Source organism: Otolemur garnettii, unplaced genomic scaffold (assembly GCF_000181295.1).
Source record: "Otolemur garnettii isolate 467f Iridium unplaced genomic scaffold, OtoGar3 scaffold00159, whole genome shotgun sequence".
Classification (NCBI taxonomy): domain Eukaryota; kingdom Metazoa; phylum Chordata; class Mammalia; order Primates; family Galagidae; genus Otolemur; species Otolemur garnettii.
Genome location: NW_003852554.1, coordinates 399,796 through 425,660, shown reverse-complemented (window position 1 = coordinate 425,660; position 25,865 = coordinate 399,796). Strand labels below are relative to the sequence as shown.

The 25,865-nt window shown below is 36.0% G+C and overlaps 1 protein-coding gene across 6 annotated transcripts in view; it reads right to left on the bottom strand.

Moving 5' to 3' along the window:
• Positions 1-25,865, bottom strand: part of ZCCHC11 (zinc finger CCHC-type containing 11) — a 123,176-nt gene that overhangs the window by 5,026 nt on the left and 92,285 nt on the right. For all 6 annotated transcript variants that reach the window (XM_023519144.1, XM_023519139.1, XM_023519142.1 and 3 more), the window contains 11 exons: positions 24,491-24,641; positions 21,046-21,132; positions 18,666-18,769; positions 14,982-15,039; positions 14,768-14,871; positions 14,382-14,471; positions 11,685-11,798; positions 1,566-1,643; positions 1,249-1,426; positions 771-818; positions 599-681 (listed from right to left, as the gene is read on the bottom strand). In XM_023519144.1, coding sequence (XP_023374912.1) covers positions 599-681; positions 771-818; positions 1,249-1,426; positions 1,566-1,643; positions 11,685-11,798; positions 14,382-14,471; positions 14,768-14,871; positions 14,982-15,039; positions 18,666-18,769; positions 21,046-21,132; positions 24,491-24,641 — 1,095 coding nt within the window. The remainder of the gene's footprint in view (positions 1-598; positions 682-770; positions 819-1,248; positions 1,427-1,565; positions 1,644-11,684; positions 11,799-14,381; positions 14,472-14,767; positions 14,872-14,981; positions 15,040-18,665; positions 18,770-21,045; positions 21,133-24,490; positions 24,642-25,865) is intronic.

Below are 25,865 nucleotides of genomic sequence, written 5' to 3'. Positions count from 1 at the left end.
CCCAAGTAGCTGGGACCACAGATGCCCACCACAACGCCCGGATATTTTTTGGTTGCAGCCATTATTGTTGTTTGGCGGGCCGGGCTGGGGATTCGAACCCGCCACCTTAGGTGTATGTGGCTGGCGCCTTAGCGCTTGAGCCACAGGCGCCGAGCCTATTTCTTTGGTTTTATCTTCTCTGTGCATATTTTCATCAAGATTTCTAGCAATGCAAAATGGACATCTAAAATTCAACAATCCCAACTCTTGAGTATTTACTCTCACTCACTCAATAAATGTTTATTTTATATATCCGATGCACAACGCATGACGATATGCCCTGGAGATATAAAGATGAACCTTGTGGACATGGATCCTATCCTTATGGAGCTCATAGTCTAGTGGGGGAGACCAAATCTTACAAATAGATTAAACAAATAAAATCCAACAAAAAAAATCTCATCATAGATTATTAAGTGCAATAAGGAAAAATATAGGGAGCTACAACCATCTCTTTCCCTATTCCCGACATAAATTTGAAAATAGGATTAGGGTCCTTGTGCTATAAAAAAATAAGTTTTTAAGAAAAAGATTCAGAATTTAAAAAATATAAACTTACAGCTTCTCTGCCAATGAGTGGATAAAAAGGGGTACCAAAAAGTTTCCTTCCATTGATAAATGCCTTCATGATGAAATTGGTCACTATTAAAGAAAGAAAAAAACAATAAAGATGAAGACATAAGAGTGTGTCAGAGTTTTATAAGCAGGGAATCTCTATATTTAATACTTACTTTTTCTGGAAACTCCAGCACCAAGGTTATGATTCAAGTCAAAAGGATCTAGAAGGAAGTATATAGATTTTTAAATAAAGAATTTTGTTCACTGTACCATGAAATATACTTAGTAATCATAACTGGAGTTTAATAATATGTACACTAACTCAGACTATCCTACTCATCAAATTATTCTTTTAAAATTATGGATTAAGAACTGAAAACTGATAAATGTCAAGAGGAAGAAAACCAGGCACAGTGGCATGCACCTGGTGTCCCACCTATTTGGGAGGCTGAGGACTGCTTGAGCCCAGGAGTTTGAGTCCAGCCTGGGCAATATAGTGAGATCCCATCTCTAAATATAAAAAATTTTTTAAAAACTTTAAATAAAATCAAGAGAGGAAAAATCTTCCAAATCGGAATGTATTCTAGTTTTGTCCTCAATTTCCTTAGCCAAATTTTTGTTTTGTGACTGAATATCAGCTTAAATGATTACCTTCAATTGCAATGCATTTGGATGTCCACTGCTTCTCAAAAGTTGTTAACAGCTTTTTCTGCCGAATGCTAATAACATACTCCTTAAAATCAAACTCTTCAGTATAGAAGCGAAGCAGTCCCAACCAAAGCTCTCCTAATGATTCTGTATTCTTTCCAAGTGAAGGTAAACGCTTTTTCTACAAATAAGTAGAAAAGAAACAACTATACGGTACCATCCAAAATATGAATAGCAAATCAAATTAAAATTATTAAATTATGCAGATCCTAAAAAAAATTAGTGAGCATTCTATAACACAAAGACTACTTAAAAATTACCAGTTCTTCTGTTTTATCAAAGAAAAAAGCATTCCATCCATCAACCATTCTCTTTGGAATTTGTTTTCCATCAAAGATCTGCATAAAAAAAAATGTTATTAGATTTTAATTGATCCAACCCAAAGGCCCAAATACTCATATCATTTTACAATATATCTATAAAAGACATACTGAAACACTTCTTCCAAAAATAACACATCAGGATGGTACAATTTGATGACAAGTAATTAATAAAATGTTCTGAAAGACCAAAGTTGGAAGAAGATATCTTAGAAGCATCAGACTCCAAATGACATACTTGCTACTTGCTGTCATTTGATGTTACCTACTTGGCCTATCAAAACACAACCAGTTCAAAATTAATGAAGCAAAAACTAAAAGAAAATGAAAATGGCACTTTTATCAAAGGATGACAGGTGTACAAATACACACTAGATAGTACCTATTGCTTCTATCCCCATAGGAAAATAGCAGACCTATTTTGGTTCTAGTACATTTAATTATTTATCTATATCAGGCTGAAAAGCACACACTGATTTTTTTTTTTTTTTTTTGAGACTTTGTAGCCCTTGGTAGAGTGCCATGGCGTCATAGCTCACAGCAACCTCAAACTCCTGGGCGTAAGTATTTTCTTGCCTCAGCCTCCCAAGTAACTGGGACTATAGGCGCCCACTACAACACCTGGCAATTTTGGAGATGAGGTCTACCTCTGGCTCAGGCTGGTCCCAAAGCTATGAGCTCAGGCAATCCACCTGCCTTGGCCTCCCAAGTGCTGGGATTACAGGTGTGAGACACCACCTAGGACATTAATTTTTTAAATGGGACATCAGGTAGCTTTTCTTGACATCTTTATAAAGATTATAAATCTGGGCTCGGTGCCTGTGGCTCAAGTGGCTAAGGCGCCAGCCACATACACCTAAGGTGGTGGGTTCAAATCCAGCCTGGGCCCGCCAAACAACGATGGCTGCAACCAAAAAATAGCCAGGCATTGTGGCGGGCGCCTGTGGTCCCAGCTACTTGGGAGGCGGAGGCAGGAGAATCGCTTGAGCCCAGGAATTGGAGGTTGCTGGAGCTATGATGCCATAGCACTTTACCCAGGGGGACAGCTTAAGAGGCTCTGTCTCAAAAAAAAAAAAAAGATTATAAATCTTGTTTATCAATTATGAATAATACACAATTCACAATCCTGAAGGAGAAGGAAAGAGAAAAGGAGGGTAAAAGAAATGCTGCTTTATAAGAAAAAAAGTATCCCAAAAGACAATTGTATAGGCACAACTGACCTCCACAAATAATTCTGACATTTGTATTGTAAAGGAAGTTTAAGAAAGATTCAGCAAAATAGAAAGGTATAATAGATTCACAGTCAACAGACCTTGTTTCTAGTCTCAGTCCTGCAAAATAAGTGATTCTGGGCAAAACAATCATCCCTCTTACCTCCTCGGTTTTCCCAGTGAAAATGAAAGATACATAAATTAGTCAGTGGTTTACAAGTTTTATTTTTAAGGTGTAGAACACTTTCCTAAAATGGAATCTTCTTGGAAGCTCAATATGTAAAACAAATAGAAACAGAGGTATTCTATAGAAGCCTGAGTAGAGAAAACATAGCACACCTTTTCTTTATCCAGCTTCCCAACCTCAACACACACACACAATAGGACCCAGAAAACAGTTAAGCCAGAATACAATTCAAAACTACTAAATTAAGGTGGGCTCTACAGCCTTTTCCATTTTTGATGGGATAGTAATTTGCAAAATTAACTACATGTCTAACCCTTCCAATTTCATTCTCAGATTTAAGTTCCCTGTGGGTCAAGACTATAAGGTATGTTTCAAACCCGAGAACCTACTAGATCAAAACTTGCCACATAAGGATAATTAAAACATGCTTGTTGAAATATGTAATTCAAATTACAGTAAATCTGTTAAGTATGTTATATAAAGATCAAGTTTCTAGGAACTTAAGGCAATAAGTTGCTTTTTAAGATTTATATATAACTTAAACATATAGTTACCAAAAATCATCTAGCATAAACTCTGACAATTCATAAAATAAAAAAGTAAAAGATTGACAATTGCAGATATTAATATGTAAAGCAAAAAACATAGGATCCAGGAGGTGCCTATGGCTCAAAGAAGTAAGGCACAGGCCCCATATACTAGAAGTGGCGGATTCAAACCCTGCCCCAGCCAAAACTGCAAAAAAAAAAAGTTATAAAAAGCATAGGATCCCACCTCTCAAGAAGGAAGTGAAAGTATTAAAGGGCTAAAATATAATATTTTACCCTTAAAGATTCAAATGCTATTAGTATTCCCTGCTTTATAAAACAGATTTAGTAGATAGTGAAATAATATAAGCTACCTCTTTAGAACCTGATTGTTTTTAAGAGACTTTGTAAACTTTTGGGTAACTATTTCACTCCAACTCTTTAGACCTTAGTTGCCCAGGCTGCAGTGCAGTATGATCATAGCTCACTAACAACCCCGAATTTCTGGGCTCAAATCATCCTCCTGCCCATGCCTCCTGAAAAGCTAGGACTATAGGCATGCACCACAACTCAGCACTAATTTATTTTTTTTTTTTAGAGACAGGGTCTTGCTACATTGCCCAGGCTGATCTCAAATTCTTAGCCTCAAGTGATTTTCCCACCTAAACCTCCCAAAGCACTGGGATTGCAGGTATGAGTCACCATGCCTGATCTAGCTCTTTTGATTCTTGTAGGAAAATTCTAACTTTTAGTAACATTCATAATCCAACACAACTATGCTGTCTAACAGCACAACACACAGATCTGTGGGCCTTGGAAAGTTGACTTAGTCACACAGTTTGTGTATTCTTTTGCTGGAACTCTCATGTTTCAGCCCTCAGAAATACTCACTAATACTATCCCCTCCCTCTTTCTCTTTCACACACAATTTTTCTCTTTTTCTTTCTCTTTTCCCATCTCTGCTCTCTCCTTGCACTTTCTCTCACTCAACATCAATCCTCCTCCACTTAGCTCTTAGTCCTCCTTCTAACAAATCAATCCCATTTATGTAAAGGATGACCCACTTCCATATTCATTTATTTATTTTTTTGAGACAGAGTCTCTGTTTGTTGCCCTCAGTCAAGTGCCACAGCATCACAGCCCAGAGCAACCTCTTGGGCTCAGATTCTCTTACCTCAGCCTCCCAAGTAGCTGGGACTATAGGTGCCCACCCCAACGCCTAGCTATTTTTAGAGCTGGTGTCTCGCTTTTGAGACAAGAGTCTCAGTTTGTTGCCCTCAGTCGAGTGCCACAGCATCATAGCTCGCAGCAAACTCTTGGGCTCAGATTCTCTTAGCTCAGCCTCCCAAGTAGCTGGGACTATAGGTGGCTGCCCCAACGCCCAGCTATTGTTAGAGATGGTGTCTCACTCTTGCTCAGGTTGGTCTCAAAGCTGTGAGCTCAGGCAATCCACTTGCCTTGGTTTCCCAGAGTGCTAGGATTATAGGTGTGAGCCATCGTGCTGGGCCTATTTCTTTTATATTATTTTAATATTTCAATATCTACTTCTATTGCTACATTTAAACTGCAAGTTTTTGTTACAGTAAAATATATAAAACATTAAATTTGCCATCTTTAAGTATACAGTTCAGTGAAATTAAGTTCATTCATATTAATGTGCTCTCATCACCACTATCCATGCACAGAATTCATTTCATCTCATAAAACTAAAATACTTTATAGTAATTATTAAACTATAACTTATTACTCCTTCTCCACTTAGTACCAGACAACCACCATTCTACCTTCTGTCTCTATGAATTTGACTTCTCTAACCTTATATAAATGAAATCAGAATTATTCATCTTTTGTGATTGGATTATTTCACATAGCATAATGTCCATAAGAACCATAATGAAAGGTTCTTTCATTAAATCACAATTTGTAAACTGATATAGGCTGAAAACCCAGAATTTCATAAAATTAAATGTGAACAACACTCCACAATATCTTTTAGAATTAACCTTTACATTAAAAATTCACTTTTACTTATGATGATTTGCTGGAATACAGCAAAAATCTGCTTAGGAAAGCTCCTTTTTGACCTAAAGAACTCTGTATTATTGACCATCAAAAATACTCTTAGCTATGCCTTAATAATACCCAGCCACCTTAAGTTAGGCTCAATTACAAATGAAGCCAGTGATCACTAGCTTCATCAAACATATTCTTACTCTCAAAAGATCATCAGTGCCCATGACCAATATTTAACTGATGCCAGACCAATGAACAAGGGGGTCCCATATGACAACCACCTAAAAAGACCGGAAACAAAAATCCATAAATCATCTATCTATATGTATCCCACAAAGTCCCACACAGTCAAAGCTGTGAAATAAGCTGTGAACTATCTCTCATTTTATCAATTGTTAAGGATATTTCTGTTAAGCAGATAAAAGGAGAGGTTTTTTGTTTTTGAGACAATCTCAAGCTATTGCCCTGGATAGAGTACCATAGCATCACCACAGCTCACAGCAACCTCCAACTCTTGGGCTCAAACAATCCTCTTGCCTCAGTTTTTCTATTTTTAGTAAAGATAGGGGTCTCACTCTTGGTCAGGCTGGTCTTGAACTTGTGAGCTCAAGCAATCCACCCACCTCAGCCTCCCAGAGTGTTAGGATTACAGGCGTGAGCCAGCACGTCCGGCAAAAGGAGAGTTTTGAAGTTGAATATGGCAATGCTACCTATATTTTTATAATAGTAATATTAATAATGCTGTAAACAGCAATAATCCTAACAGTAAAAATAATAAAAGCAAGCACTGTCTATGAACACCTACTTTAATATCTACTACATTCAAAGTCTCTGTTCTGTATATCAATACTGAAATAATATTACTATATAATATTATCATTGTATTTTTAATGATAATGAAACTCAGATTCATGGAAGTTAAGCAACTTCATGTGGTTGAAAGCCACAACACCAAGCTTAGGATTCTGACCAGTTTTCTCTGACTCCAAATATCACACCCTGTACTTTCCATTACATCATACTACCCCAGACTCGCCATCCATGAGTAATGAGAAAACACAGACAAACCACCATGAAAACAAAAGTTTGTGATCCATTTTTGTTAATCACAGTATTCTGGCAAAGTGGTAAATGGCATTACAAGAAGAATCATGCATAAGATCTCCCAATATAAAGCCTAAACAACATTAGACTATTATAGAGAGTGATGTTGGCCTCGGCAGGCCTAATTCTCAAGTTGTAAATATCCTAAATAAACAACCTTGTTAAAAAATAAATCACCTCTGGTTTACAAAAGGTGGATAGCTACAAAACAAAAACAAAACCACACCCTAACCAGGCTAACTAAAAGAGAAAGTACATAAATTACTAACATTAGATAAATGTAACAGAGGACATCACTATAGACCTCATGGACGTTAAAAGAATAATAAGCCAATACTGTGAACTACTCTGCCCACAAATTTGATAAGCTGGATGAAATGAACCAATTCCTTAAGAGATAATAAAGAACTCAAACAAGTAGAAATAAACTATCTAAATAGGCTTATATCTATTAAAGAAATTGAATCAATAATGAATAACCTTCCAAAAAAGAAAGCACTAGACCTAGATAGTTCACTAGTGAATTCTACCAAACTTTTAAGGAGGAATTCACACCAATTCTCTACAATATCTTTTATAGAACAGAACCAGAAAGAATACTTCCTAACTCATTCTATAAGGCCAGCATAGCCCTAATATCAAAATCAGACAAAGATATTTCAAGGAAAAAAAACTACAAACCAATCTCTTTCATAAACAAAGATGAAAAAATCCTTAACAAAATAAGAGCAAATTAAATCTAACTATGTATAAAAAGAGTTATATACTACAACCAGGAGGGATTTATCCTAGGTATGTAAGGCAGGTCCAACATTCAAAATCAATTAATGTAATTACAATAACCTAAAATATATATCTAGACTTCAACCTGTTTCCCAACATGCAACTCCTATACCTTACAATCTCCAGACAGATGTCTCTTTGTAAGCTAATGAGGTGGCTGGTGGTTGGTAGCCCATAGCTAGAAGAGGCATGATTAGAGGGTATGGACTTTCATTCTTAACCACCAACCTCTTGGAAAGGGAAGGAGGATGAAGAAGGTTAAGTTGATCACCAGTAGCCAATTGCTTAATCAATCATGCCTATATTAACGAAGCCTCCCTAAAAACCCAAAACAACTGGCTTTGAAGAGCTTCCCAAGAGCTAAACATGTACAGGTTCCTAGAGGGTGATATACCCTGACAAGGCAAGGAAACTCTGTGAACTGTCCCCCATACATTCTATGCATCTCTTCATCTTAATGTATTGTAATACTCTTTATGATGATCTGTGCAGAAAACCCAAACCAATCAACAAAAATACTATGAGAATGAATAAAATTAAACCAAGTACACAGGACACAAGATACATAAAATTCAAACACTTTCCTATAAGCAATGACTAAGCGGAATCTTACATTAAAAACAAAATACTGAGCAGCGCCTGTGGTTTAGGGAGTAGGGCACTGGCCCCATATGCCGAGGGTGGCCGGTTCAAACCTGGCCCCAGCTAAATTGCAACCAAAAAATAGCCAGACATTGTGATAGGCACCTGTAGTCCCAGCTACTCAGGAGGCTGAGGCAAAAGAATCACCTAAGCCGAAGAGGTGGAGGTTGCTGTGAGCTGTGATGCCACAGTACTCTACCAAGGGCAACAAAATGAGACTCTGTCTCTAAAAAAAATTAAAAAAATACAATTTATATATCACCAAAAAAATCAAGTACTTAGATATAAATCTAACAAAATATGTATAAAGTCTACATGAGGAAAATTACAGAACTCTGATCAAAGCAGAATAAATGGAGGGATAGTCTATTTTCATAAACAGGAAGATTTAATAAGGTCAAGATGTCAGTCCCTCCTAACTTTATCTACAGATTCAATGTAATCCCAACCAAAACCTAGCAAGTTATTTTGTGGATATTTACACACCAATTCCAAAGTTCATATAAAGACAAAGGACTGAGAATAGCCAACACAACACTGAAGGAGAACCAAGTTGAAAGACTGAAACAATTCAAACTCAAGACTTATCATACAGGTACAGTAATCAAGTGTTAGTAAAAGTATAGATAAATAGTTCAATACAACAAAAGAGAGAACCCAAAACTAGACCCATATAAATATAGTCAACCGATTCTCAACAAAGGAACAAAGACAACACAATGGAGCAAAAATAGTATTTTCAACAAATCATCCTGAAATAACTACATATCCACATCCCAAAAAATGCATCTGGATACAGACCATATACACTTCACAAAAAATTAAATCAAAATAGACCACAGACCTAAATGTAAAACACAAAACTAGAGAACTCCTGGAACACAACATAAGAGAATTCTCATGGACGGCGGGGAGGGCAAGCAAGGGGCTATAAAAAATAAATAGAAACAACATAAGAGAAAATCTAGATGGCTTTATGGTAATGATTTTTTAGATATAACACCAAAGGCCAAGATCCATAAAAGAAATGATTGGCAAAATGGACTTTACTAAAATTAAAATTTTCTGCTCTGCAAAAGACAATGGGAAGAGAATAAAAAAACAAGCCACAGACTGGAAGAACATATTTCTAAAAGACACATCTGATAAAGAACTATTATTCAAAATATACAAAGAACTCTAAAAATTCACCAGTAAGAAAACAACCTACTTAAAAGATGAGCCAGCTCACGCCTGTAATTCTAGCGCTCTGGGAGGCCAAGGTGGGTAGATTGCCTGAGCTCACAAGTTCAAGACCAGCCTGAGCCAGAGCAAGAACTTGTCTCTAAAAATAGCTGGGGCTCTGTGCCTGGAGCTCAGTGGTTAGAGGGCCAGACTCATTCACCAGGGCTGGAGGTTTGAACCTGGCCCGGCCCTGCTAAACAACAATGACAACTACAACAAAAAATAGTTGGGCATTGTGGTGGGCACCTGTAGTCCCAGTTACTTCGGAGGCTGAAGCAAGAGGATCACTTAAGCCCAAGAGTTAGAGGTTGCTGTGAGCTATGATACCACAAGGGTGACGTAGTGAGACTGTCTCAAAAAATAAAAAACAAAATAAAATAAAAACAGCTGGGCGTGGTGGCAGGTACCTGTAGTCCCAGCTACTTGGGAGGCTGAAACAAGAGAATCTCTTGAGCCCAAGAATTTGAGGTTGTGGTGATCTATGACGCCATGGCACTCTACCAGCACTCTACTAAGGGTAACAAAGTGAGACTTTGTCTCTAAAAAACAAAAAGAAAGAGAAGACCTGGAAGAACTTTAAAAGTGTATTACTGAGTGAAAGAAGTCAACCAGAAAAGACTGTATGATGCCAACTATACAACATTCTGGAAAAGGCAAAACTATGGACACAATGGTTGTCAGGGGTTATCATCTTCTCCCCTCAACCCAGAACACAGATGATTTTTCAAGAAGTGAAAAATTATTTGTCTGATACTATAATGATATATACTTGTCCACTGTAAACAGAATATAAAACACCAAGAGTAAATCCTAATGTAAACTATAGACTTTGAGTGATTATAATGGGCTGGTGTTAGGCTCACCAGTTTTAACAAATATACCACTCTGGTAGGATTAACATCTATATATGTGTAGGTGCGGAGTGTATATGGGAAATTTCTGTACTTCTTCTCAATTTTGCTATGAACTTAAAAATGCTCTAAAAAAATAAAGACTTTAAGCACACACATATATAGACTGTCCAACAAAGATTTGACAATTTTTTTTTTTTTGAGACCGAGTCTCACTATGTCAACCTCAGTAGAGTGCTGTCGCATCACAGCTCACAGTAACCTCAAACTCTTGGGCTTAAGCAATTCTCTTGCCTCCCAAGTAGCTGGGACTACAAGGTGCCCGCCACAATGCCCAGCTATATTTGTTGTTGTTGCTGTAGTTGTTATTGTGGTTTTAGCAGCCCTGGTATATATGACCAGTGCCCTAACCACTGAGCTATAGATGTGGAGCCAGCCGTGATTTTTTTTTGTTTTTTTTTTTTTTTTGGAGACAGGTTTTGCTCTGTTGCCTGGGGTAGAGCTCCATGATGTCATCATAGCTCACCACAACCTCAAACTCCTGGGTTTAGGTAATCCTCCTCCTCAGCCTCCCCAGGAGCTGGGGCTATAGGCACATGATATCATGCCCAGCTAATTTTATTTGTAGAGACAAAGTCTCACTATTCCCCAGCCTGTCTCTAACTCCTGGCCTTGAGCAATCCTCCCACCTCAGCTTCCCAAAGTGCTAGAATTACAGGCATGAGCTATTGCACTGAGTACTGACTTTCTTCTTTCCCATGACTGTAAAGTATGTAAAATCAGAATATATGATTTTCCAAACAAGTCTGATGCTTATCTCTTATCTCAAAACACTCACCATACTACAAAATCAGAACCAGATCCTCCCTAATGCCTACAAATCCACTTTGTGGTAAGAATCAAGAGGAAGAGATGGATGATTAAGAACTCTTTTGCCCCTATTTCGAAGAATATAAACTGGCTACAAAAAAGGACTCTGAAGTCCCTCAGAAGTCACAAATTGAGGGACTGTTTCTTTTAACATACATTCTTATGTTTAATTAATATGACCTTGGAAGAGGCAAAGAATAATTTCCTTGGGCTTGTTCTCAACCAAAATTCACACCATTGACAAAAAGATGCCTAAGAATAAATCAAACTTCTTTGCCAGGCAGGATGGAAAATACTCTGGAGAGAAGAAACTTAAATACTTGCATCTTAAGATACTATAAAACATATAGGTTCGTGACAGACTCTGAGAACTTCATAATCATTGGCAGTACCCTAAGGCTGTAAAATTCAAAAACATTACAACAAAGATTCAGGAGTTTTGTTCATCTAATATTCTTCCAGTAGCATATACTCCCCTGCAATAAGTTTTTCAACAAGGATCACTAATTATAACATCAATATTGAGTGAAAAAACTTAGGACATTCAGGATGAAAAAATCCCTCATGATGACATCAAGTGAGCAAAATCTACTGTGTTTAGATCTAATGTTTTCACAAAAACTCCTTTAGATTTCTTAAACACCTACCTCTTGTAGAACTGGGATAACAGGTGGCTTTCTCTGCTGCAGAAAGTACAGCACCATAAGGATATATGCATATGAAGATAAACTTCCTCTGGAAGCATCTCCAATGTCACATCGCTACAAAAACCATAATGATTGAAAATAAAACTTCATTAATAACTTTGTCACATCATTTTTTTTTTTTGGAGACAGAGTTTCAAACTGTTATCCTCAGTAGAGTGCCATGGCGTCACAGCTCACAGCAACCTCAGACTCTTGGGCTTAAGCGATTCTCTTGCCTCAGTCTCCCAAGTAGCTGGGACTACAAGCACCCGCCACAATGCCCAGTTATTTTTTTGTTGTAGTTGTCACTGTGTTTTGGCAGGCCTGGGCTGGATTCGAACCCGCCAGCTCCAGTGGATGTGGCTGGACCCCTAGCCATTTGAGCTACAGGCACCAAGCCTGTATCAATTTTTTAACACATTGAACTAACAAATACCTAAAAGTTTAATAACAAACTCTTATACAGGGTGTGGAAGAAAAGACACTCCTAAATTGTGGGTGAGAGCATAAATTAGTACAAACTCTATCAAGAATAAATTTGGCAATATCAAAATCACAAAAGCACATTTCCCTTAACCTAGCGATTCAATTCTAATAATGTGTTCTAAATTAGTACAAACTCTATCAAGAATAAATTTGGCAGTATTAAAATTATGAAAGCACATTTCCCTCAACCTAGCAATTCTATTCTAATAATGTGTTCTGTAAATATGCCAAAAAATGTGTAAAATGATGAAACACGAAGGTTCATTGCACCATTGTTGTAAAAGCAAAAATCATAAGTTATAATAAAAATCAGAAATAATTTTAGGTTTATTAATAAAGCACAGGTTAACAAAGTTGAGAACTATCAATGCAATCTAATAGTATGAAGCCATTGAAAAAGAACAAAGAATGCCTACAATCCCAGGAGTTCAAGGCTAGCCTGGGCAACCCAGTGAGACTCAGTTTGTTACCAAAAAAAAAAAAAAAAAAAAAAAAAGGATATTCTTATACTAACTAATATGAAATGATCTCCAAGACCTATTTATCACAAAGTTTAAAAGAAGTTCAGAACAACATTTTCAGTATGTTTCTATTTGTAATAAAAAGGAAATAGGTAATTTATGCATTTGCTTATACTAGTATAACATATTTCTAGGAGGATAGAGAGGAATTTTTAACACTGGTTGCCCCCAGCAAGAGACCCTGGTTGGCTAGCAAACAGGTATGGAATGGAAATTTTTCATTTTTCATCATATACTTCTTCAGATCTTTTGAATTCTGAAGATATGAATATGCTGGATATTCAAATAATTTTAAATTACAAAAAAAAAAAGAAACTAAAAGAATCTCCAGAGACTTCTGTCCTTGAATAAGGATTTAGCTTATATCTGTATTTGATTTCCTTACCAAACTCTAAGTATTTATAGCCAAACTGTCATATTGGAATAATCTTGTGAGATAAATCTTTAAAAGTAGCTGTATTTAGTTTGTGCCTGCATGCTTTTCTTCTCTAAGACACTCGATGTCTAGAAACACAGGAGTATCTAAACAAATATGCTTTCCTATTGGAAAGAGTAAGCTTTATGAAATGAAAATCTGATCAAGTTTCTCCCCTACTAAAACTTTCACTAACACATTCATAAAATTCACTTTCTATTTACTGAGCAGCTACTATAAAGCAGGAGCTACACTGAACCACAGAAATAAAAGTCTCTGCCCTTGTGCAGTTTACGCATTTAGCAGAACAAGGAAACAGAATTCAACATATAACCAAAATTGTAACAGGAAAAGCATAACGTTTTATTGGTACTATTGTTTTCTTGTCATAAGAATTTATCACTCAACCCAAACATTTCCTAACCCAGAGATTCTTCACTAGGATGGTAGCCCAACTCTCACACCTGAGATTGAAAATCATCATAGCACTAAAAGTTTCACCACTGAGAAACTAGCTAGAGTTGAACATGGCAATAGAGCAGCAGTTCTCAACCTGTGGGTGGCGACCCACAGGAACTGTATTAAAGGGTGACAGCATGATCTGTTTTTTGAAATTATCTTTTATTTATAAATATTAGTTGTCTATTTTTTGAGACTTTGGGGGAAAAAATGAGAAGAAGTTAACTGATGACTCCATACTGAACCTCACAGTCAAAGCATTCTGTGATAGACATACTCTTATTTGACAATGTGAATGTGATTTTCTTTGCATTATTATCATTGCTTAATATTTCGATGCAGCAATTGTCTTCCTTTCTGAATGTTTTTATCTTCATTTGTTCTTTACGAGGTTTTTGTTTCTAGTCCGTATCTTAAACATTGTTACTGTTATTAAATTTTAAGCCTTTTTACTTTTGTGAAGGCAAAAAGTGGAAACCTAATAAACACATGTATATGTAAAAATATATAAAAATAAAATAAAAATAAAAATAAATTAAAAAATTAAAGAAAGAGTCACGGCATTAGGAAGGTTGAGAACCACTGCAATAGAGCATGCACAGGAAAAAGACTATGAATCACAATTAAACCCATTTAATAATGTCTTTTTTAAAAAGTTCAGGTAAACAAGTCTGAGGTAATACTTTTCACAAGTCTGACAGCAGTATGTTTCATTTTAAATATCATGAGTATTATAACAAAGCAGATTAAGCAGATTATTAACTGCTTCATAAATACCTTAGCAAACACTTTCATGGTATATCCCAAATACTGCACTCTAGGATCAATAGCTGCATAAGTAGCTAGCATTCTCGTATTATGTTGAGCCTGAAAAATAATTACATATTTGAAAACATTTCAAAGTTTTGAGAATCAAACTTAAAAATCAGTAAGAAGATATGATACATGCCAAATAAAAAAAAATATAAATGTAAAACGTAAAGTAGCTATTAATGAGTCAAAAACTAACCTTCAACCTGAAGGAAATATTAAGATGACTAATAAAATACTTTCTCCTTATACTGATCACCTTTGAAAGTTTTAAACATAAAGGTACAATCAGTAATGTTTAACTTTTGAAATGAAAAATAAAACTATACCTAACCTATAAAAAAGAAACTTACCAATGTATTATATAAACTGATATCTCCTTCTAAACCACTTCGTCTGTGTTCAAATTTTACAATAGGCACTTTGGCAGTGGTTATAGGCAAAATGTTTCTTAAACCTATTTAAAAAAAAAAAAAGGCTTCAATTCAGAAGGTTCGATAATTTCATGATGTTAACACTATTTTATATTTTGTATTTTGCTTTAAAGCTAATATTTAAGATTCATACCTGGATGTCTCTTAAGAATTTTTGCCAAATTCTCGATTATTTCCTTACAATTTAATTTCTAAAAAAAAAAAACATATAAATAATAAATTAAATTTTATCTGACTCAATTTGGCCTTGTGCAAATTCTACTTCAGTCTAAGCATTTCATGCTAGCATTCAAAATTTCTAGTCATTAAGCTCTATATAACCTTGCTACTTAAATGTAGATCCACAGTATCAGTATAATCTGAAACTTGATAGAAATGCAGAATCTCAGGCCCCTTCCCAGTCCAAATCTGCATTTTAACAAGACACCAAGGAAATTCACATGCAAATTAAAGTCTGAGAAGCACAAAGACAGGAGAATAATATAGTTTTCAACAAGTGAATAAACTAGAGGTTGGTTTGTTGAAAACAAAATAGTACAGCGATTAAGAACATAGGCTCTGAATTTTGCTAAACTTGGATTCAAATCTTGAACTAAGTATTCAGACCCATAACCCTTTTGAGCATCACACTGTTATTCTATAAAATCATGATAATCATAAACTCCTGACTTACAGAATTGTTGGAAGGATCACAAGAGACATGTATGAAAAACATCCAACAGCATGACTGGCACAAAATAAGCACTTTAAATCTGTGAGCTACTTATTATTGTTGTTGTTAATTATGTTGATGAGGAAAAGAAAGATACTCCTATTATTACCAGTACTTATTTTTCCAAGGAAATTCTTACCTCTGCAAATTTAAATGTCTTACTTCTTTAAAAACCAGAGACAACAGAGTTGGTATGATAATGATAATCATAATACAAGGAACAGGGAGGATAATGGTATTATAAATTAACTGTATTAAGCTGAAAAGCTATAAACATCAATCCCAACAGTGATTAGTAAATCACTTTTGCATATTTCTGACATGCTCCTTTTAGGTACAAGACAGCAGTAGCCATAGTAGCTTAATATGAGGATTTCAAGGAAATCGTTATTTTCTAATTCATGCACAATAAAATGAACAAAGGAAATAATTTTTTTATTATGCAAGGATACAATTACGCTATGTTTTAAAAGTTTCAATTATGGCTCATCTGAAAGAAAATAATTTATGCTTTTTTAACTTCCCAATGTGAATGACACAGTTTGGATTCAAATCTTAAATTGAAGAGGTTGCTATGTATTTGTACACATATACGATACATAAACCTTAGAGATCAGAAATCTGACTATTAAATTTTACATAAAAGTTACCTAAAATTCTAACCTTCTCCCTGGGTAAGAATCACTTCCTATTTCCTTAATTCTTGCTCTTCAAAATGGAGAAGGGGAGCCTTTCTCCAAGTTGACAGCACTAAATAGAATTTAGTTAAGGAGCACAAATAAAACATTTGCAACTTTTCAGGTTCTTTATACAACACTACAATAGTAATACCAAAAACAACTTCTTCAGGCCAGAAATAAAGATCCACCTGGCATCACTAACAACTTTACTCTGGGACTAACAATTTCATTATCTTTTCAAAAAATTATTTCAGCAAAGTATACTATTTTGCTGAATTCTTTTATAAAGTAATAGAGGCTATACTGACACCACTACAGATGCCAGAAGCTTGGCCTCACCCCAATCTTGCAAGCGGTCCCATATTTTGAAAAATAAGTACCAGTAGCTATACTGGCAAAGGACCAAGCATCTACAAGAATCCCCTCCTTTTCCAGTTGCTGGAAGGAAGGCCTCGAACACTTCTTGCCTGCCCAATCATTCCCTTTCTTCACTGGAGCTTGGACAATCTCATTCCCACTATAAGGCCTGGTACACAGAGAAGGAAAGCATAAGTACCCATTCTCACTACTGAAATTGCACTGGGGGAAGGTCTGCTCCTGGCATCTCACGGTGGAACTCAGAAAGTAGTGGTTAGGTTCTACAGTACTATTAGTACTATATTTCAGCTACATTATGGGTTAAAAAATTACAAAGAGGCAATGAGACACAATGGAAAGAGCATGAACTCTGGAGTCAGACAGACCTGGGTACGAATCCCGGCTCCAACAATTACTAGCTGTGTGAACTTGGGCAAGTCAGTTTATCTCTCAAAGCCTCAGTTTCCTCATCTGTAAAATGGGGGAAATAATACCTACCTCGAAGGTGGTTGTAAGAATGAAATGAGATAATGTATGTAAAAGTGTATACTGGGAACTTAAATATTAGTTCCCCTCCCCACCCAAAATGGTTTCTAAAAGCTATCCCAGGCCAGGTGCGGTGGCTCACACCCATAATCCCACTCTTTTGAAAGGCTGAGTCAGGTAGAGGGCTTCAGCTCAGAAGACCAGCCTAAGCCAGAGAGAAACCCCATCTCTACTAAAAATAGAAAAATCAGCCAGGCATTGTGATGGGCACCTGAAGTCCCAGCTACTGGGGAGGATGAGACAAGAGGATCCCTGAAGTCTAAGGGTTTGAGGTTGCTATGAGCTATGATGCCACAGCACTCTACCCAGGGCAAAAGAGTGAGACTCAGTCTCAAAAACAAAAAACAAAACAAAACAAAACAAAAATTATTAAATAAATAAAATAAAAATGTTTAAAAAATAAATGAAAATAAAAGCTATCCTAGAATATAACTTATATGCTTCTATGAAAAAATTGTATGTGAATGGTCAAAAATTACAATTAACTGTTAGAACACAACTCATTTATAAATTAGATGACTGCCTATATTTACTATCTGCAGTGATACAAAGAAAGACATCATCTAATATAAAAGATATGGGAAGACACAGTGAGATCAGCGTTAACTACCAAAGTAATGCGTTAACCACCAGCTTCTCATTGATTCTGATGAAAAAATTCCAACTTCATGATATATTAATTTTTTTTTTAATTCATTACAAAGCACTTGTAATTCTCAGGGATATAACTTTTGCATTATGAAATTACTAAAGCAGTAAATTTACTTATTTTAAGATTTGAATGTCTTTTAAGTTGGTAATGCTAATTTTTTTATATATATACATTTTTTTTTTTTGAGGCTTCAAGCTGTTGCCCTGGGTAGAGTGCTGTGGCATCACAGCTCACAGCAACCTCCAACTCCTGGGCTCAAGTGATTCTCCTGCCTCTGCCTCCCAAGTAGCTGGGACTACAGGTGCTTGCCACAACACCCAGCTATTTTTTGGTTGCAGCTGTAATTGTTGTTTGGCAGGCTCAGACTGGATTTGAACCTGCCAGCTCAGGTGTATGTGGCTGGCGCCTTAGCCGCTTGAGCCATAAGCTCTAAGCCTATATTTCTTTTTTTTGAGACAGTCTCACTTTGTCACCCTTGGTAGAGTGCCATGGAGTCATATCTCACAGCAACCTCAAACTCTTGGGCTCAAGTAATTCTCTTGCCTCAGCCTCCCAAATAGCTGGGACTATAGGCGCCTACCACAATACCCAGCTATTTTTAGAGATGGGGTCTCACTCTTGCTCAGGCTGGTCTGGAACCTGTGAACTGAGGCAATCCACCCACCTCAGCCTCCCAGAGTGCTAAGATTACAGACATGAGCCACCACACTTGGCCCAATTGTTTTATATTTCAAACACTGCTATTAATAATATATTTATACAAAGAATGACTTCATGTAATTTTATCAATATTATATACAACTACAAAAATATATTCACCATTGGGAGAAAATGAAATTTCCACATCCCTTTCCAAGCACTAACACTTACCTCTGCATTCTCATGGCCTTCCAGGGTCATACAAATATCCAGATCACTATCACGAAATCCAAATCCATTTTTAGAGGAGCCAAATAAACACAATCTTGCCTTCTCTAAGCAAAGAAAAATAAAAGTTAAAAGTCTTACAATTAGCAAGAAAGAAGATTCTTCTATTATCTACCTTGTGACTTAGCACAAGGTGATCTTGTCTCCTTCTATGGTTTGAATTACCTACCAGTGGAAGATATATTAAAAAAATTCTAAAACAATGTTAAGTCCAGATCTTTTACCTAAGTTCTCATATCCACGTACTCAACTGCTTTTTCCACTTTTCCACAGACATCCTAAGTTCAACATATCAAAACTAAACTATCAATTTCACCTCAAATCTATTTTTATTACTGCCAGGAGTGGTGGCTCACATCTGTAATTCTAACATTCTGGGAGGCCGAGGTAGGAGGATCCCTAGAGCTCAGGAGCTTGACCCCAGCCAGAGCAAGAACAAGACTCTATCTCTACTAAAAACAGAAAAATTAGCCAGGCATTGTCGGAGGCACGAGTAGTCCCAGCTACTTGAGAGGCTGAGCAGGAGGACTGCTTGAGTCCAGGAATCTGAGGTTTCTGTGAGCTAGACTGAGGCCATGGCACTCTAGCCTAGGCACCAGAGTGAAACTCTGTCTCTAAAAACAAAACAAAAAAGAAATAAAAAGAACTTATTTTATTCCTATAATCCCTTTTCTCAGCAAATTGTATCATCATCCATTTAGCTGCCCAAATCAGAAAAATAGGTACAACTCTTAACACCTCTCTCAACCTCCATATCCAAACAATCACGAAAGGCTTTAGTTTCTTCTAACTTATCTCAGAATGCACCTACTTTTCTGCATTCTCAACATCACTATCAATAGTTAAGGGGACTGATCTCTTAAAAATAGATTTTTCCTGTTACAATTCAAGCAGGTTTATGAATATCACCTTAGCACATAGAATTAATTCTCTTCCATAAAAGAGTGATTAATCCAGTTGATATAAATTAAGATATAGTTATCCCCTCACACTCAGTGTCATTCAGTAACAGCTACCACTTCAAATAAGCTGTGGTTTTAAAAGCTGAATTTTTCTTCCTTTTCTTTTATTTTTTAAAAAAAATTTTGGAGACAGGATGTTACTAACCGGACTGGAGTGCAGTGGCTATTCACGGGTATAATAATAGCTCACAACAGCCTTGAACTCCTGGCCTCAAACAATCCTCCCACTTTAGTGTCTGGAACAGTTTGGGACTATAGGCACGCACCACTGTCCCTGGCTCTTTCTATTAATATTATGTAGTTTACACATTTAATAACAAATTCTGTATTTTCAAAACTTAATTCTCTCATCCAATTCTGATACCCTACTTGAAATTTCAATGAAAACTCAGAGGCATAAAAGCAGCTATGCTCATCAGCAAATAGAAATGAGCACTAATTAATGGTCAATATTTTATATACTAACAAATACAATAAAAAATGGACATGTAACAGATAGATTTTTAAAGTACAAATTCATTTTGAGTATAAATCAACGTTATCCTCATTTAAAATATTTAGGCACAAAACTCTTAATTCTTCACTATTAAAGCAAAAACTTTAAAGCCTTCCTTAACTTCTTTCTTTCTCTCCCATCAGCAAATTCTGTTGGCTCTGCCTTCAAAATTATATCAAATCTGAATACTTGTCTACTCCTTCAAATCGCTATTATGTCTCTTATCTGGACTTACGCAGTAGCCTTCTAAACGTTCTGCCTACTTAGACTCTGATGGCACTACACTCTGTTCTCTCATATTATGTTACTTAATGGTTAAAAACCGTCTAAAAGCTTCTCATTAGACACTCAAAATAAAATCCAAAGTCCTTCTACCTAATGATTCAATTCCTAGGCCACTTCTCTCACCTCATATTTCTATTATAGTCTATCTCTAATACTCCAGCCACACTGCCCCCTCTGGCTGGTCTTCAAATACGTCAGACATAATCCAGTCTTGTTCTCTCTACAATGTTCTCTCCTTGCATATTCATATAATTACTTCTTCATATTATTTTTAGGATTCTGCTCACATGCCACCATTTCAGAGAGACCTAACAACACTCCATCACTTCTATATTTTTAGCTCCTATACCTTAACAGCATTCACTGGCTAATATTACATATTTGTTAGTCAACTGTCGCCCCCTCGCCCCAAATAAAAGCTTCATGAAGGCAGGTTTCACTTCTCTTATTAGCACTGTATCCCCAGTAACTAAAATAGTACCTAGTACATAACATTCAGTAAGCATTTTTTTAAATTAAATATACTCAAGACCATGTGACTATAGTAACAAAAGCAATCAATTTTTAACCTATGACATACCATCATATTCTTTTTGAATAAACTTTTCCAAGCCAATTAAAATTTGCTCCCTGTTGTGTTGTTCAGAGAAAGGTGGTGATAACTCATCTAGGTTTAAAAAAAAAAAGAAGAAAAAAGGAAAAAGAAAAGTAAGGAAAATAGTATCTGAAAACATCTTCAAGTTTTTGCCATAAAAATTTTACAGTTTTGTTAAATTTTACAATTTCTTCATTATATGTTAACTTTTCTGAGCTTAAAACCATAAACGTTACTGAGGAAGGGAAAAAGGAAGGGGAAAGGAAAGGGGACAGGACAAAAATAATGTTTAAAGATCTATGTACATTTTACATGATCATTTTCCCTATGATATATTTACCAGTATATCTTCAAACTATTTAACAATATACATTCCAATAACCATGCATGTTTTCCTCCTTTGTTAAAATTGTGTTCATATTGCACATTAGGCACTAAGGCCTATCCAAATCTAACAGTTCGCTCAACTGCCTGGTCAAGATTTCATATCTTACATATAAACTGTTTTGAAAACACAGACTTTAATGGTCTTTCCTTTATTCCATTTCTTTAGTTCTCCAAGGTACATGCCACAGTCCAGCCTCTGTTTTTATATTGTCTTTTCAGTTTTTTAGTTATTGTATTTAAATTCATCTTATTTTTCCAAATAAGACCATATATTCCTTAAGAACAAAGTATTTTTCTTATCTCCTCTTCCAGACTCATCCCCAAAGTTAATATAATAACAAGAACAGAGCATTAACTTATTATAAATTTGCCTTAAAGAACTAAATATTTAGTTTTTTAAAAATAAACGTATCAGTGGTTACAGAGGGAGTTCAAAAAATGAAATACAGGCAATTTGTTTTTAGTGCAATACAACTATTCTGTATGATACTCTATTAGTGAATACACAACACAACACACTCAACAAAACCAACAGAATTCTGTAGCACAAACAGTGTGCCTTAATATATGCAAATTTAAAAAACTTATCTAGGAGATCAAGAGGCGTCAGGATGTGATGCAGACTGTGACAAAAAAACTAACTATATTATAAATACATAAAACAACTTCACTCAAAGGATTGAGAGGAAAGGTGCTAACCTTGGTAAATCTGAAAATGAGTGGAACCTGTAAGACTGAGGGCAACAAGAATTATACATAAACATTGTACTTTAGTTGATAAAGTTGTTTCCCACAGGGGTATGGGTTAACATTTCTGATGCTACTATACATATATACTGAAATTGGACAACAAATGGGTGGGAGATGGTGGGAACCAGGTGTTGCATCATTGGAGTGGGAGTTTACAGATAAGCAAGATGACAAGGTGAGAATGAACCATATGGTAAGGGATTAGAATTAGAGATTCAGTATATGTTTAGCTTAATATAGATAAGATGGTCACACATAGAAATACTTACAGATAAGTATAATATATATAGGTTAGTACACATATACATACTTTCTCACTCTTAAGAAGGCCTCAAAGCAATGGTACCCCAGTAATATCAAGCACACCTAGTATTCAGATACTGATTTCTAATACCATTTTCCAACGAAAGGAACCAGGGCTCCCTGGAGAAATATCTGATTCTAGGACTAGGGCAGAAAATATACATGGTGAGCCTAGAGCATCTTACAGTGCCAGAAAGTAAGGAAATGCTAAACAAACAAACAAATAAAAAACTTGGACACACTGATAGGTATATGTAAAAGGAACCCAGAGGACAATTGAAAAGAGATAACAATAGCTAAATCTGAAATAATTTGAGCAAGAAGACAAAGTAGTATTTGATTATACCCTGAAGTATAAAATACCCTGAGTCCACATTGAGATAAATGACTAAATAAAAACAAATGTAACAAACTGCATCCTAATAAAGCTACTAAAAAACAATATGCTGTGATCCAACCACTCCACTGGTAAATGTTTACACAAGAGAAATGAAAGTATGTGTCCACATCCAGACCCACACATGAACATACATGACAGATTTACTTTTAACAGCCAAAATTTTGAAATGAGCTAAATATTCAACAACAGGTGAATGGATAAACAAATTTTGGTATGCCCAAAGAACAGAATACTACTCAGAAATAAAAAGGAATTAACCATTGATAGATATAACATGGATGAATCTCAAAATAACTATGCTGAGTCAAAGAAGCCAGAACTAAAAGAGTACATTCTATGTAATTCCATTTACAGAGAACTCTAGAAAATGCAAATTTAATCTATAGTGACAAAAGCAGGTAAGTGGTTGCCTTGCAGGAGGCAAATTTTATCTTACTTGTGCCAGTAAGTAATTCATAAACGTCTGCTGAGTAAAGGTATATCACAGGTACTTCACAAATGTTTGCTGAATTAAAGGCATGCAAGACTTTCCACCAAATATCCTTTTCTCTCTCTATTGCCTTTCTTAAACCCCACTAAATCAAAGGTAATTATTCCCTCATTATGTTTCTAGGCATAATGTAAAAATGTAGTTCAAAGTCCATCTCAAATACCACATCATCACTCCTGATTCCTCTGATCCACCCCAGTTAAAACTGTGTTTACACTGCCTTTGTTTACCAATACTACAGCACATAACATATTCTGCTTCCAGTTACAGCAATTTACATAGTCTTCTATATCCATCTAGAGCAGTGTTTTACAAGAGCACTGCAATAACAGAAATGTTAAAGAAATGTTAAATAGGCTTGGTGCCCATAACTCAGTGGTTAGGGTGCCGGCCACACGCACCAGGGCTGGTAGTTCAAACCCGGCCAGGGCCTGCTAAACCACAATGACAAGAGGCTCGGCACCCGTAGCTCAGTGTGTAGGGCACTAGCCACATACACCAAGGCTGGCAGGTTCGAGCCCGATAAATAACAATGACAACTGCAACCAAAAAATAGCCAGGCACTGTGGCAGTCCCAACCACTTGGGAGGCTGAGGCAAGAGAATTGCTCAAGCCCAAGAACTTGAGGTTACTGTGAGCTGTGATGCCATGGTACTCTACCAAGGGTGACATATGACACTCTGTCTCAAAAAAACAAACAAATAAAAAAAAAAAAGTTAACTAGACTGTCTAGTGCAATAGTCACTAGCCACATGCAGTTAGTGTATATTACAGATGTGTCTAGCATAACTGAGGAACTTAATTTTTATTTAACTTTAATTGATTTCAATTTAATAGCCTATCATATCAGATTGCTCAGATCCAAGGTCTAAGTTCCTTAAAAGCATTTACAACACTGCCCTGCACATAACAGTCATGGACTAAGTATCTATGCTTGGGTCTTTATAAACTATTCAAAAACCTATGCCAAAAGAAAATGTAAGCAACCTGTTTTTATATTAGAAAATAAATACATCCACAACATAAAAAAAAAAGAAAAGAAATACTTAATATCAAAGAAAGACTCTAGTCCCAGTAGTTACACTGATAAAAAGACTTACCAAAACATCTTTTACATACTAAATCAAGTATTTCTCGAAATCGGTTTGTCATTGGTGGTAGAGGCTTTAGATCAATTTTCCTGAAATCCTCAGGGCAATCATTCTTTGAATGGCCATCCTTTTTGCAGATGCTGCATACTATCGTTGGTGGCTATACAAAGGTAAAAAATAATCTAATAATCTAATAAACTTTAGAGAAATTTCATTACTTAGAATGTGAATCCAAAATCAGTCTTTTACATAGCTCAGTTCTGATAACCTGTGCTTTCAAGAGGCAGAAAACACAAAAGTAAAAAAATGTTAATGAAGTACAGTGTCAGATATAAAAAAAACTTTTTTGAGTTAACCACTTTTTCTCTCCCACTAAAATGATATCAAGGATTATTAAGCTTACCTGAAGATGTAAAATACAGAAAATGTCAGGAGATACATATAGAAGGTATGGGTTAATTCAAACAACTTGATCAGTTCCCAAAAGGAAATATATGCATTTTATTTTTATTTTACTGAGAACTAGCAAAGTAGACTATAAAGAAATTTTAAGTTACAGCTTTCATTTCATTCTAAAAATTTTCTATCCTCAAAATCAACCAATCACAGAATCCTCATTTAGCTAACTAGTTCAATTTATTACATTAGCACTCAAAAAACCAAACTGTGAATTAGCTTCATCCAAAGAACAACTTATTCAGTAGCCACAAAATGAACTACAAACCATACTACCATTTTAAATGTATATATAGTGGAGCCATCAGACAAATGGTTGAAATAGTAAAAATTAATGCCAACTAGCTGAAAAACTACATATGGTTAAAGAAGACCCCTTTTCTTTTTCCTTATTATAATTCACCTAGAAAGCAGAGTTAGTGTCTTCCTCTAGTTTTAGCCTAGACATTGACAAACTCTGAAGCAAATTATATACAGAAACCTTTGGGGTAATGCTACACTGTGTGCTAATTAACAGTATCAGCTTTTTCAGGCTGGAGCCTGTGGCTCATGTCTGTTATCCTGGCCCTCTGCGAGGCCAAGGCAGGTAGACTGCTTGAGCCCAGGAGTCAGACTGAGCAAGAGCAATATCCTGTCTCCACTAAAAGTGGAAAAACTAAGGTGGTGCCTGTGGCTCCGTGGGTAGGGCGCCAGCCCCATATACCGAGGGTGGCAGGTTCAAACTCGGCCCCGGCCAAATTGCAACAAAAAAATTGCCAGGCATTGTGGCAGGCACCTGTCATCCCAGCTACTCAGGAGGCTGAGGTAAAAGAATTGCCTAAGCCTAGGAGTTGGAGATTGCTATGAGCTGGGTGATGCTACGGCACTCTACCAAAGGTGATAAAGTGAAACTCTGTCTCTACAAAAATAAATAAATAAATAAATAAAT